This window comes from Nannobrachium achirus (genome assembly GCF_963921795.1).
Source record: "Nannobrachium achirus genome assembly, chromosome: 10".
In the NCBI taxonomy this organism is placed as follows: domain Eukaryota; kingdom Metazoa; phylum Chordata; class Actinopteri; order Myctophiformes; family Myctophidae; genus Nannobrachium; species Nannobrachium achirus.
The window spans coordinates 51,107,991-51,123,072 of record NC_137819.1 but is presented as its reverse complement, the minus strand read 5'-3'; the positions used below and the strand labels follow the sequence as shown (position 1 = coordinate 51,123,072).

The 15,082-nt window shown below is 44.3% G+C and overlaps 1 protein-coding gene across 1 annotated transcript in view; it reads left to right on the top strand.

Moving 5' to 3' along the window:
- The window catches only part of poc1bl (POC1 centriolar protein homolog B (Chlamydomonas), like), a 51,453-nt gene that overhangs the window by 6,863 nt on the left and 29,508 nt on the right, over nt 1–15,082 (top strand). Inside the window, exons 2-4 of the mRNA XM_080734991.1 lie at nt 3,843–4,091; nt 5,384–5,663; nt 11,527–11,696. Coding sequence (XP_080591117.1) covers nt 3,932–4,091; nt 5,384–5,663; nt 11,527–11,696 — 610 coding nt within the window. The 5' untranslated portion in view covers nt 3,843–3,931. The remainder of the gene's footprint in view (nt 1–3,842; nt 4,092–5,383; nt 5,664–11,526; nt 11,697–15,082) is intronic.

Sequence of the window (15,082 nt, the reverse complement as noted above, 5' to 3'; positions counted from 1 at the left end):
TGTTGAAAACTGCATCTCTAGTTGGCTCACAACTTTACATAATTGCATGTATGCTGCTATTATGTACTCAACATGTTGAAATTATGTCTCTTTGCTCGTAGGCTCGTCATAATGACATACTGTACACAGTGTACACGTTAACTCATCTACTGGCAGAGAAATTACATTTTAAAAGCACATTCTGCCAGCGATTTTCTTAACTTGTCAAGTAGTCACAGAATAGTTATCTCCTGTAGGCCTATGATCGATCACCCGATAAGAAAGAGGTTATCTGTTTTTCCACAAAGAAAAAAATAAAAAGTTTCAATTCCTCAAAGCGTCTTTCGAGCTTGGGGATTTGCTACTTCTGATGCTTCTGTGTGAGGCCGTTGTAGTATGATCAATTAGGGGGCGTTAATTTACAGAGAAAACTAAAAAAGTTAAAATACAGAGCTAAAGAAAAGATTATAAAAAAATATACTTATTGTAAAAAAACAAACAATGAAGAAACCTTGAACACCTAACTAAATTCGGACTAATGAACCTTCGGACTAATGAACATTCGGAGTTATGGGCAGTCCCCAATGTAATAATAATACTAATAATACTAATAATAATAATACAGAGATAAGAGGTTTCTGCCCCGACAGCAATGATTTATACGTTTTGGACTGCACATTTTTATCCCACAATCTTTGTAACCCACTTTCCTTTTCACCCGGCGTCAATTGTCTAATGTGACTGCGCCACCGTGCTCCCTATAGTCTCGCACTGCAAATGGCCACTCTCTTTATAGCAGTTGATTAGTTTTAGGTGAAAGGGTGAAACCTGCGCTGGAGGCGAATGCAAACCTTATCCGTCGTTGGCTTCTGTCCCTCTCTCTCTCCCCCCTCTCTCTCTCTCTCTTTGCCGTTGCGCTGCCACTTAGACAGAAAAGTGGGGCAGGATTGAGGCTCAGGCTGCATCTTAAGCCCTCTGTCACAGACCTCGCTCGCTCCCAAACAGCTCCCTGCCTTTCTCCTCTCCTCTCATCTCCCCCACCGCCACCACGGCGGCTAGTATCTGATTCAGGGCAGAGTGAGGGAGGAAGGTGTGACGGGCTGCTGTATAAAAGGGGGTTTTGTGCTCTCGCGGAGCCCCCAGAGAGAGAGAGAGAGAGAGAGAGAAGCCTTCTCTCCCATTTCAGTAACCTCAGGACTAGGGATGGGACGATATGAAAATGTCATATCACGATTATTGTGACAAAAGAAATCGTGATTTACGATATTATCGCGAACATCAAAATCCGTTATCCTGGGGCGGAATATTTGCCAAAAAATAGCCAAAAATAGCGTTGCGACGCGTTGTGAGCTGGTAGATCTGCTATTTTTTGGCAAAGACATTTGATAGAGAGTGAAAAAAAGACTATCAAGTACGATATTTTAAGTTCCTTTTACCAATTATAGAGGGTTTAAATGGTACCGGATATGCCGCTCGGCAAATAAAAGGTGAATCCATCCCAGTGCATGACGGGGGACGACATCACGATAAATTAAATCTCCACGATACGATTATCGCAAGTGTTTTTTCATCACGATAAACGATAATATGGCTTATCGTCCCATCCCTACTCAGGAGGACTCCCAGGGAGAGTGGCTCCTCTCTGGCCAGTGGCCCATGCAGGCAGCCAGGCAGCGTTGTGGGCATAAAGAGCTGTGCTGACGCCTCGGGGTGGGCGGCCTCCTCCTGTGCAAACGGAGCCCATGCCTTCCTCCTCCCGGTGTTAAAGGAGTAGGTCACCCCCCGAAATGACTTATTTTCTATGGCAGGGGTGTTCAACAGGGGGTCCGGAACTCCGGATATAGGATCATTATATTAAAACTTCCACCCTCGCAATCCCAATTCTGAGGAGAACTTTTGCCAAAAATAGCAGATCTGCAAGCTCCCAACACCTCGCAACACAAGGCGTTGAGAGCTTGTAGATCGGCTATTTTCTGCAAATAGGTTCGTTGTAGAGTTAAAAGAGTGAAAGGTCAAGTTTAGTAAGTAACAACGATTTAAGTGGTCAAAAGTCTGAATAAAAAAACACATTAACACAAATCTAACAGACTGATGACCCTGCTGTCAAACAAGTTTAGGAATCTATCTATGAAATCGAAAAATAGTGGAAAAATAGCAGTTCTACAAGCTCACAATGTGCCGCGCTGCAACCCATTGTGAGCTTGTAGATCAGCTATTTTTCGGTGCAACTACTGTAAGTATGAATCATTATCTCTTAATTCCAACCCTGTGCTCCTAAAACCTACATGAATATTTTAATTGTAAACTTTACAATCGTTTGTATGGTTTTATGGTTGATCTTTTTAACCATACAACCAGGAAACAGGTCCTCACAAGTATAGTAACACACGCACGCACGCACGCACGCACGCACGCACGCACGCACGCACGCACGCACGCACGCACGCACACACACACACACACACACACACACACACACACACACACACACACACACACACACACACACACACACACACACACACACACACACACACACACACACTCAATGTCTCTCTCTCCCCCTCTTTTTTGTCTCTTCTTATTTGACCACAGTCTGTAGATGAGTCCTTTCATTAAAAAAAGCCTGGTGTGTGCTTAGCTGCTGTGCTGTGATGTGTGTGCGATCTTGTAGATCTCTGCTATTTATTCTTTTCTCTGTGCGTGACATGGCACACAGCCGAGGTATAAAACCAACCCTGGCATTACGTATGCAAACTAGACATGATGCGTACTCACTACCTAGCATCCTTTGTGAATGGCGGTTGTTGGGGGACACACTGGAGCCGTGTGTGTGTGTGTGTGTGTGTGTGTGTGTGTGTGTGTGTGTGTGTGTGTGTGTGTGTGTGTGTGTGTGTGTGTGTGTGTGTGTGTGTGTGTGTGTGTGTGTGTGTGTGTGTGTGTGTGTGTGTGTGTGTGTGTGTGTGTGTGTGTGTGTGTGTGTGTGGCGGTGGCGCTCTGTTTAGTCAGGAGTGGCCTGCCAGCCTAGCAGCGATCAGTGTTGCCATGTCTGCTTAATACAAGCGACTTTGGGTTTGTTTTTTCCGTTTATTTGGCCCCGGACCTCCATCTCAAGATTAAAAAAAAGATACGTTTTAGTCTACAAAATGAACACTGATGGATGGTGCTTATTCAATTAAAGGGGAGGTTAAGTTTTTGAGTGAGATGTTGTGATGTGGCACCCATCAAAGTGGTGAGCTCCTATAAGGCCTCAAGGCTATTTTTTCCCATCTCCCTTGGGTTCTCTTCTTGTCCCCGGTGCTTTTCGGAGTCATGAAGCGTACATAAACCTTATTGTTATTATTATGGCACACAATGACAGGGGGGTGGATTAGAGTGGTTGGGGGGGGGGGGGGGGGGGGTGTACGTACTCAGTTAATTAACTCACGTTAATTTGTATTTTCAGATATTTAACCACTTTAACCGTCAATACCTTATGAACTTGACCTTTCCTTAGTCAGCTCTTTTTCCCCTCTACACCAAACCTCTTTGCCGAAAATCAGCGTGAGGTGTTGTGAGCTTAGATCGGCTATTTCTGGCAAAGGTTCTCAGAATATGGACACTAGGGTTCAAGTGGTTAATATAAAAAATGAAGAAAAAGGTTTCTATCACTCAAAGATTTGGAGGACCCCCTGTTGAAGACCCCTGATCTATATGATTGCGTTGCGCTGCTGTGTGTTGTGAGCTGCGTTGCATGGGCGGGGGGAGGGGGCTCCTAAAACAGCTGCCTGGATGAGCTATATCAATATCGGACCCCTCCAGTCATAAATTGTCCGTTGCAAGCCTGTAATGACGTTTGCTGTTGTTTCCTTTTCCCCCCACAGAGGGCGCCGTGTCCTGCAGGACACCCTGACAGCGGCTCAGCAGAGCGAGTCGCCGCCCCACCCCGCCACTCTCCCCAGCCAGCTGAGCCATGAGGGGGCGCTGCTCGCGCAAACTGGGCACGCTGGCCAAGGCTGCCTTCTTCCTGTGGCTGCTGTGGCTGGCCTACGTGGTGGTGGGACGCTCCTCCCTGTCACCTGCTGGGGGCGCTGCCGCGGCTAGAGGAGGAGGAGGACGAGGAGGGGAGGACGGTAGGGATGTGTAAAAGCATAGGCCAGGGGTCTTCAACGTTTTCAGCCCAAGGACTCCTTGGAACTCAGTAGTTCTCAACCTGTGGGTCGGGATCTCCAGGGGGGTCCCCAAATTAATTTGGGGGGTCCCCAGATGATTAACTTAATGTGCAACACTGTTTTCTCACTCAACACATTAAGCAAACCAACAACAAGTGTATAGCACATTTCTAAAGTGACAATTTAAGGACTTTTTAATACCTTAAACAATGGCCATTTGTCAAATATTATAGGCGGAAATTGTGAAAATAGGGTGGCCTGAAAAGGTGGAGAACCACTGCCTTAACTGAGAGACGAGATGAAGCAGGGGACCCCCTCTACATGTTCATGTTCATAGGTAGATTCATAGACTTGTTTGACAGCACTGTCAGCAGTTGATGTTGGATTCGTGTTAATGTGTTTTTTCAGACATCTAATTACTTAAATTGACGATACTTTGTAAACTTGACCTTTCACTATGTACTTGGTCTACTCTTTTTTTTTTTACCTCCACACCCAACCTATTTTCCGAAATTAGCCAATCTACAAGCTCTCTACGCCTCGCGCTGCCTCGCGCTGCGAGGCGTTGAGAGCTTGTAGATCTGCTATTTTAAGCCAAAGTTCTCCTCAGAATAGGGATGCAAGGGTTCAAGTTGTTAATCTAAAATAGTTAATCTAAAATAATTATCCTAACACATAAAGATTTGGCAGCCCCTGTAGTAACTCTGAGGACCCCCTAGGGGTCCTGGACCCCCTGTTGAAGACCCCTGGCATAGACTGTAAAAAAAGAAATGGACACAGACCGTACATGAAGCCTATTTGTCAGCGAATGCAGATCCACCATCTTCCTTAGGAAATGATTCAAATGAATGCTATTGGCCGGAGGGCGGGTCTTGACTCTGTATAGCCAGTAGAAAGCCTAGAAACATACTTCATCATTCATTATCAAATTAATGTGACTATAATTGAGTAAACACATGTCATGATGATTTAAACTAGAAATGCTCAAGGCAAAAAATAAAAAATAAAAAGCACTGTATAACCAGTGGTGTAAAGTAACTTTATTAAAGTATTGTACTTAATTACAATTTTCAGGAACTTTTACTTTACTGAAGTATTTCAAATTTTCAATACTAGAAAATGCAAAAAACGCTGTGGGCAAAATATCACATTCCGGAAGTGGACGAGTCAACGGTTATCTGAATGTTGCATCATTCTCTCCGATCCCTCCAGAGGTTATCTGAATGTTGCATCATTCTCTCCCATCCCTCCAGAGGACGGGGGCGGCCGCAGCCTCCTGGTGCGGCAGTTCACGCTGGAGGAGAGCGGTGGCGCCGCCGCGGGCGCGGAGGGCCAGCTGGCGCGGCCCGTGTACGTGAAGCCGGCGCCGGACAGCAACGCGCCGGGCGAGTGGGGCCACGCCACGCGCCTCAGCAACCTCAGCCCCGATGACAAGAAGCTGGAGCAGGACAGCGTGGAGCGCTACGCCATCAACATCTACGCCAGCGACAAGATCTCCCTCCATCGACACATCCAGGACCACCGCATGGCCGAGTGAGTAGGAGCCATCGTGTTCTTTCGTCCACTAAAGGGGAATACCACTCATTTTCAACATTGAACTATGTCATTTATATATACCTTAGACCAGTAAGACTCCCTAATCGGGAGATAAGCTACCGCCAGGTCGCATACACAAACTTTAGAAGGCAATCGTAGCCAATCAGGAGCGAATATGGGAAATGGGACAGATCCATGTTGGAGCGGAGGTTGTGATTTGCCATTCACTTTGCGTGATTTTAGGCCCAAATCTGTAGCAGCAGTGTCCAAAAATGTGTTTTGCAAAAATCGGCCTGATGGTAGCGCTAGAAGAGGGCCATGTGAGAATGGCATGGATAAGGGGCAACGGTGGTGGCAAAAGTGTGATGTGACGTGACTGACAGACTTACAGATTGACAGCCGGTGGAGGTTTTGAAAGTAACTGTGACCTGACGGTCGCAACCAGGGGTGGGCAAATTTGATGATGGAGAGGGTCACTATATTTACACACTCACTAGTCTAGGGGGCCACATTGCATATTGTTATGTTCTACTTCGACATACTAGTAGTAGTATGTCATACAAAAGCAGCAAAAATAGCCAATCTACAAGCTCAAAACGCGTCACTATTTTTCGCTACTTTTATTTGGAAACCCCTTTTTTTTCTTTTTCTTTTTATCCTGAAATGTAACATTTTGATTTAATTTCAAATAAAATCCATACTTAAAGGATTACTTCACCACTTTTCACCCTTTCTTCATATAATAGGTCCTCACTAATGTAATAATAAAATTGCAAAAATAAATCTACTCTGTCCAAGTCTTTTTGGAGAGCTGTGGGAAGTTCAGAAATCCATAGTCTTGTGACATCATCAATGGGGAATCCAAGCTAATAGAAAATGCAGGCTTTCTATTCCTGAAAAGTTGCAATGTTAAAGTGGAAGCTATTGTTCTCGCGATAATGAAAATCAAACATATTTGGAATAGAGGGCATTTGCATTTCTTTCACCATAATAAAAACTGCATTCATGGTCTGGAGAGGGCACTTTTTTACAGACGGATAAAATGGCAGGGGCTCAAGCCCCCTTTGATATCTATAGCCGGTTTTCCATACCACTTTTTAGCCCGACACTACACGACACGGCACGACACCGCACCGCACCGCATTTTGTATGTAGGTTTTCCACTACAGTACCCTCCCCTCCTCTCCTCCTCCCCTCTCCCCCTCCTCCCCTCCGCTCCCGAAATATATCGACGCCCCTTTCAACATACGGATACTCGTTCTCAGTCTGTAAACACAACGGAGATGCTAACTTGCGCTAATTATTTTTAGAGATGTGGTGGACAATGTTTTAGATGCCACACACTCACACAGGTCTTCATCGAGTCTTTACAACTATAGCGACGACTAACGTCGGGGTGAACATAGTCAAATAATAACTTTATTGGCCAAACCACACAAAGAAGAGTAGAGGCTAGTTGCGCTAGCATACATGCTAAGCTACAGTACAGTACATGTAGGCTACTGTAGATTATTTTCCCCATTCAACACAGAGATGTGGTGGACAATGTTTTAGATGCCACACACTCACACAGGTCTTCATCAAGTCTTAACAACTATAGCAACGACTAACGTTGGGATGTTCATGGTCAAATTATAACTTTATTGGCCAAACTCCCCAAAGAAGTAAGCTAATGTAGAGGCTATGCTAGCGCAGCAACAGGACAGTACATGTCATGTAGGCTACTGTAGATTCGTTCAACACATGCAGTTACAAATACAAACAGGAGACATCTCACTGAGATCTATATAAAATAACGGATTGCCGACGCATTTGCCGTTGATAATTGCGACTCGCGACAATATAGCCTATGTCTACTGTTTGTGTTGATTAATGTTCTTGGTGCTTCGTGGTATCTCAACTGCAGGGCTGGGGAACACAATTCTGCCTAATCGTCCTCTTTATAAACAGATATATAAAACAAACAGGCTTTGCTTTTATATTTGATTTGCAGCCGTGACTGCATACTAAAATCTGTCTCAAGTTGTTGTGTTGAAAGACACAGCTCAGCCGTGAGACTCTGTCTCTGACCAATCAGTATCAGCAGCGTGTATACGTCACTGATTTGGCCTCACTTAGCCCAGGCCGGGTCCACTCGAGAGTGGAGCCGTTTAAGTACCCCGTTAAGTACCACTTTCACACCACTCTACCCAGTTCCTTGTAGTGGAAAACCTGACACAAGTGGGCGGTGTGGTGTGGAGTGGTGTGTAGTTGGGCCTGTGGAAAACCGGCTTATGTGTGAACGAGACTTCTTGAGACGATTCCGTCTGTACAGTGAACGCTTTGGAAACGCTTTGGAAACAACTCAATGTATCGTCTTCATGTAAATGGGGCCTACGTCTAACTGGGGGTTCTGAGGATGCAACGCTGCGTGGGTTTTGGTGAAGCAGAACCAGCCTCTCTGTCTGTCTGTCTGTCTGTCTGTCTCTCTCTCTGTCTGTCTTTCTGTCTCTCTGTCCAACTGGCCTCATGGTGTCCAGCTGTTCTCAGCTTGCTGCTCAGTAAGTGATGTTGGCAGCGTGAGTCTTGACGCCCTTGGACTGTAATGTATTTTATTACCCTGTTCTTCCTCCTCTCGCCTCCCCTAATGAGCCCCCCCCCCCATCCCCCCCCCCCCCCCCCCCATCCCCTCCCTTAATGAGACCCAGGCCTGCTGTCTATCTCCATTGTGAAAACCCAGCTCATTTAGGAGCATTCATGAGAATATGTACGAGAGATAGAGAGAGAGAGAGAGAGAAGAAAAGAGAGAGAGAGCTAACTAAAAAGGCTGCCCAGCGGCAGCTCTCAGAGTATAGAACACTAACTATCCCTTATTGTCTGTCTGTCCCTGGGCTCCGGTGCTGGACGGATGAATGCAGCTCCACTATTACTATTAAGCCCACTTTACTCTTGTTTGTGTGTGTGTGTGTGTGTGTGTGTGTGTGTGTGTGTGTGTGTGTGTGTGTGTGTGTGTGTGTGCGTGTGTTAGGGCTGCGAATCTTTGGGTATCCCACGATTCGATTCATAATCGATTCTTGGGGTCACTATTAGTTTTTTTTTTAATTCTTTCAAATCCAAACGATTCGATTCAGAAAGGACTATTTTCCGATTTAAAAAAACGTATAGCGATTAACGATTCATAACGATTCTCTATTCAATTCATTGGATATCAGGATCTACTCCAGTCTGCTGGCATGAAAGGAGAGTACATTTACGTAGCTTTTATAATTGTAAAGGTTTTATCAACTTATTGCAATAATGTAAACGCACAAAGGTAAATCCAAGACAACATGTCTGATTCATTCATGCTTGCACACGTTCTTTTAACTTGTACAAACACAACATAATTTTTTTTTTTGGAAAATGAGAATCGATGCTGAATCTTACCATGATAGAAACGCGATTCGAGTTCGAATGGATTTTTTCCTGCACCCCTAGTGTGTGTGTGTGTGTGTGTGTGTGTGTGTGTGTGTGTGTGTGTGTGTGTGTGTGTGTGTCGAAGCATGTGGACAGGCAGCCCACTGTGTGTGAGTTTGTCTGTGCATGCAAGCGTGTTTGTTTTTACTTTTTTAGATGTACAAGCTGTTTCCTTTTCTTTTTCTAGCACACACACGGCAACGCGTCCTCTGCTGTCCTTGTTCAAATCTCGTAGCAACCTAGCTCTCGCTTTCAGCCAGCTGGGCTTCTCTCTCTCTCTCTCTCTCTCTCTCTCTCTCTCTCTCTCTCTGTGTTTGGCCATGTTGCTGTGGTCTCTCTAAGAGCTGCTCTGTGGTATGTTGATCATTGGTGTGATTCCTTCTGCACACATATTTCTCTGGCTCTTTTTTTATTGGCCATAATGATTCCCATCTGGAACAGAACCAAACAACGTCCACGCCCCCACAAATCCACCTCGACCATAATACTGTGTACGTGTGTGTGTATATATTTTATGTTTTGTAAATGAATGTGCTACTTGATCATACTACAGCGCCACACAAAAGCATCATAAGTAGAAAATCTGCAAGTAACTGAAAAGGAATAGTTTTGGACATTCCACCCAACTTCCATCAAGACTTTATGTATATAAATAGCTGGAGGGAGACTGTCCTTATACTGTTTGCTAGAAATCAATCAGAGTTACGAAGCCGTGGTGAATGCAATCGTTATAAGCCCACGATAAACGCATTCTATTCACCTCCTCTGCCGCGGTCCAAGTGACTACAATGGAGCGCTCCCTACCTCCGGTTCAGCCAATCACAAGCTTGGGTCCGAAACCATGTCCTTAAACAAGCTTGGTAATCCACTAGACGCACCTGGCCCTACTAGTTAGTATACATTTTAGGCCCTATCCGACCCGAAAACGTGGGGTCGGGTCGGGTATGGTCGGGTCTATCATATAGTAATAGTAATAAAATAATACAAAACAAATATTTAATTTTTTCATTGAGCCCGAGGCCCTACCCGGCCCGACTAATTAGCTTACATTTTAGGCCCTACCCGGGCAGAATTTGAGAACTCTATCCTAAGGCCATCTGTCTTGGCCATATGTGGATTCTGTTAGTGTGGTTCTCCTAACAGGGCATCATCTGGGATCCCTTGTATGTCCATATATGGAGCTCCCTAACAGAATCCCTTTTATGCCCATATATGGAGATCCCTAACAGAATCCCTTTTATGCCCATATATGGAGATCCCTAACAGAATCTCTTCTATGCCCAAATATGGAGATCCCTGCTCTGAGTATCTATCTGGCATCATGTCACCTGTTTATGCCTATATATGGAGATCCCTGCTCTGAGTATCTGACATCACTGCGATGTCACCTGAGGCTGTGATGTCACAGTTATGTGTCAGGGGAACCACAGTGTCAGGCGTTACACATATACGGTCGCAACCAATGCTCATGACTATGTCTGACTGGAACCTCCGCTGGCCTGGGATGGAATCCTACGTACCAGAGCTTGGGAATGAATGCAACTGCAAGCTCTTTTTGGACATGTCATTATATTGTCAGAAATAGTCGAAAGAAATGTCAACCGTTTCCAAGAAGCTTGTAGATATAGGCTATTTTTGCTATCCGTTGTATACTGTTTCTGGTTTGACATGAATGTTGACCTGAAGGTCCCAGAGTTATGGGGGTCATTGGGAAAAAGAGCAGTTAAATGGAAGATTTAATGACTATAGTCACACATCCCTGTCACTTTGGTCCCAAGGGACAAGGGCCCATGTATCTGTCAAACTACTCCAAAAGAGTGAGAAACAACACCAGAGCTCCACTGTTCTCACCCCTGAGCTGCGCTATATGAGCTTGTATATCTGCTATTTTTGAAAAGTCTTGACAAATTGTGCAAATCTTTGAATATACCTGTATGTGTTTTTAAAGCAAACATATGTAACTAAAATCGTTTTTCTCTGGGTCCCTGGAACGAAATATTTTGAGATGGGGTCGGTGGGCGAATACGTATAATTCTAGGGGTCCTAGAATCGTCATAATCGTTTCCATGTTGAGAAATGTTAATATAGTTACAAACACTTTCAAAAGGTAGTGGCAATAGCAGATCTACAAGCTCACAACGTGTCGCATCGGCTATTTCCACTATCAACTATCTTTTTTAAGTATAAAATTGTCAAATATTTCTTTGTATATTTAAGTTATGTGTCATGATTGCCACGTGCAACTTCAAAGGCCAAACAGAAATGTAATTGTCAACGATAAATACACAATTAAAATCGTTAATCGCAATTATTTGAGTGACAATGAATCGTCATGTAAAACGGCATAATCGTGACAGCCCTAATGGGTCAATAAAGTATTCAATCAATCAATCAATCAACATTCTTGTCACATTGGTCCCGATAGATGCCGAGCCAAGAAGTTTGACTACCGCCGGCTGCCCACCACCTCTGTGATCATCGCCTTCTACAACGAGGCCTGGTCCACGCTGCTGAGGACCATCCACAGCGTGCTGGAGACCACGCCCGCCATCCTGCTCAAAGAGGTCATCCTCATCGACGACTACAGCGACCGAGGTCAGAGTTAGCTTTGAGAACCATAATGATGTTGTAAACCAGGGGGTCTTCAACGTTCTCAGGCCAAGGACCCCTTAGCTGAGTGAAGTAGTTTGACAGGTACATGGGCTCTGGTCCCTTGTCCCTTGGGACGAACGTGGCAGGGATGTGTGACTAGTTAAATATTCCATTTAAAAGGTTTTTGTTTGAGAGAGAAAGACGGACCCAGGCAGGCAGAGAACAGAATGAAAACCCCATTTGTATAAGCTTGATTGCTCAAAACAGATAGAGGAGCCTCATCCTAGGTTTCCAATTCAGCCGCCACGTCAGATCTCCAGGCTCCTTTCTCTTGCAATTTACGTCGTACAGGTCATCAAAACCCTAACCAACAGTGACACTTGACGAACCAAGCTAAAGAGTAAAATCGCTGCTGTCGGGAAGAAACCACTTTTCTCCGTGTCGCGGATTGTTGTTTTTTTTTCACGCAAATTAACGCCCCTACTTGATCATACCACAGCGTTGCACAAAACCATCTGCTACTTGTGCTGTCGTTTGAATTTGAATCGCTTGGAGTGACAGTTTGTGGACATACCAGGGGCGTCACAAGGGGGGGAAAGTGGGACTGAGTTATTAGGGCCCAAGGTGGAGGGGTTAGTAGTAACTTTAGCTATTAAAAAATAACAGATATACAAGCTCACAGCGCGCGCTGCGAGCTTGTAGATCTGCTATTTTTGAAAAGTCATGAAAATGTGTGAAAATCTTTGAATATATATATATTTTTAAGGGAACATTTGTAACTCAAATTTTGCTTCTCTGGTCCCTGGAACGAAATATTTTGAGATGGGGGTCCGTGGCCAAATACATATCACCTTGGGGCTCCTTGACATGAAAAAGTTTAAGCACCACTGACATGGAAACATAGGATTCTTGCACACATTTTCACGATTTTGACAAAAATAGGGCCCAGAATTTGGTGCGACGCCCCTGGGACATACTGCATGAGGTTTACACCCGACAGAGACTAAATTTAGTGCGCTGGGAACCAAGCTGTCATGTCGACAAGATAACAATAGCAATAGGAACGAGACGGGACGCATTCTGCACACGCACGATGGAATGCGGTGCGGCGTTGCCCCTCTGATCCTCCCCGATGATACGGCGAACGAACAAACCCCAAACCTTTTTTCTTTGGACGAGCTTGCCGTAAGCCCTAAAGGTGATGCAATGAATGACTGATTGAATGAATGAAAGGCCCCCGGGGGGCCCTCGTTCTCCCACTGCCAGCCAGGCAGGTTGCTTTGTGTCAGTGCCATCATCAGTACCGCGATGAGAGGCAAACAATGGGAGGCACAATGGCGTGCATTCCTGTAACTACGTGAATCTTACAGAACTGTCTTGCCTCCCTCCCTGTCTGTCTGTCTGTGTGTGTGTGTGTGTGTGTGTGTGTGTGTGTGTGTGTGTGTGTGTGTGTGTGTGTGTGTGTGTGTGTGTGTGTGTGTGTGTGTGTGTGTGTGTGTGTGTGTGTGTGTGTGTGTGTGTGTGTGTGTGTGTGCGCGCGTGTGCGTGAACACTGTGTGAGAACACTGCTCTCAATGAGGACATTATTACTTTTACAGTAAAAGCCAGGTTACAAATCATTCCCACCAGACTCTTAAGCCTAGAATTATTGAATGCTTTAACCAGTGAAAAATAGCAGATATACAAGCTCACATCGCGGCACCGAGTGCAAATCTTTGAATATGTATTTTTAAAGCAAACGTTTGTAACTCAAATTTTGCTTCTGGGTGGTCCCTGGAACTAGATATTTTGAGATGCGGGTCCGTGGCCAAATAAATATCATTTTGGGGGTCCTTCACATGAAAAGGTTTGAGAACCACTGTCATAGTAGTCTCTCAAGAACAGACTAACTGAGCTCCAGTTAAGTGAAAAGGACCTTTTTATTTCTTTGACGATGGCTGGCCAGATTGCTGACATAGAAACATAGGTTTTTCAAAAAACCTTAGAAGGATTCAAAAGACACTTATAGAATCAGGTCAAAATTCTAATTTTCACGATTTTTCAAAAATAGCAGATCTACAAGCTCGCGAGTGCCGCGCTGTGAGCTTGTATATCTGCTATTTTTCAATAGTTAAAGCATTCAATAATGATACACAACTAGAAAAATATTGTTCCTTCGAAACAATTGTGGGCTCGCTTCAAGCCAGAAAACAATGGCTATAAAAGCACAAAATGTCAAGATCGCAGGCAGTGCTCTCTTTGACGTTACTGACGTCAAAGATTGGTCCATTTTGTTCCAAAAATGTGTTGTGCAAAAGTTGACCCGCTGGTGGCGCTATAACAGGCCAATGTAAGAAGGGTGGTATCTGTTCCTTGACCTATTGGGAATGTGCTTGCAAGATTTCACGCACATTGCAGGCTGTGTTCATGATTTGAGGTGTTTTTGGCTTTGGCCACTTTATCGCTGCTTGCAGCTATATTCATTATTTTTTTGTGTGTGTGTGTGTGCAGACTGTGCACTTCATAGGCATATTAGATAAAGGTCCTTAGATTGTGTGTAGAATGTTTCATGCAAATTGCAAAAAAAATCCCAACGGGTTTAAGCGTTTCACAAACTGCTCAAAATGATATAGCGCCCCCCTTTGGCCAATTGGGGTAAGATTGGTTTTAGTGATATTTGGACTAACACTCTACATCTTTGCCAAATGCCATGAACATGTTACTTTGCATGTATGATTTAGAGGCAGAAGAATAATTTGCATAAAACTGCAATATTCATTGAATTTATTTAAAAAAGCATGTTTCAATTTTAAAGAAATCCGATCTGACAGATCTTTAGATATCGGTCCAAAGTTCACGTAAAAAAAGTTTTGTGCACGTGGAGCGAAAATTCCAGAATATAAGCGGGTTTACGCGTTTTACAAACTGCTCAAAATGGAGGAAAATCGAAGGGCGGAGCTTACTTAACAACGACACAGATGTCTTCCGCTTGAGTCAAAGCACGCGTGTAACAAGTTGCATGTCTTCAAACGAAACGAGTCATGACTTATGCCCGTTTGAAGTTTGAATTTTCAAACGCTTCGTATAGCGCCCCCCTTTGGCCGATTGGAATAAAATTGGTTTCAGTGATACTTTGACTAACCCTCTACATCTTTGCCAAATGCCATGAACGTGTAACTTTGCATGTATGATTTAGAGGCAGAAGAATAATTTGCATAAAACCGCAATATCTATTGAATTATTAAAAAAATACATTTCACTTTAAAAGAAATCCGACCAGACAGTTTGACCGTATTGGTCCAAAGTTCATGTGAAAAAAGTTTTGTGCGCGTAACGCAAAAATCCCAGGAGGAGATAGATTTTTACTGTTTTTCATATAATTCAAAATTCTGGGGGATCTAAAGGTCAGA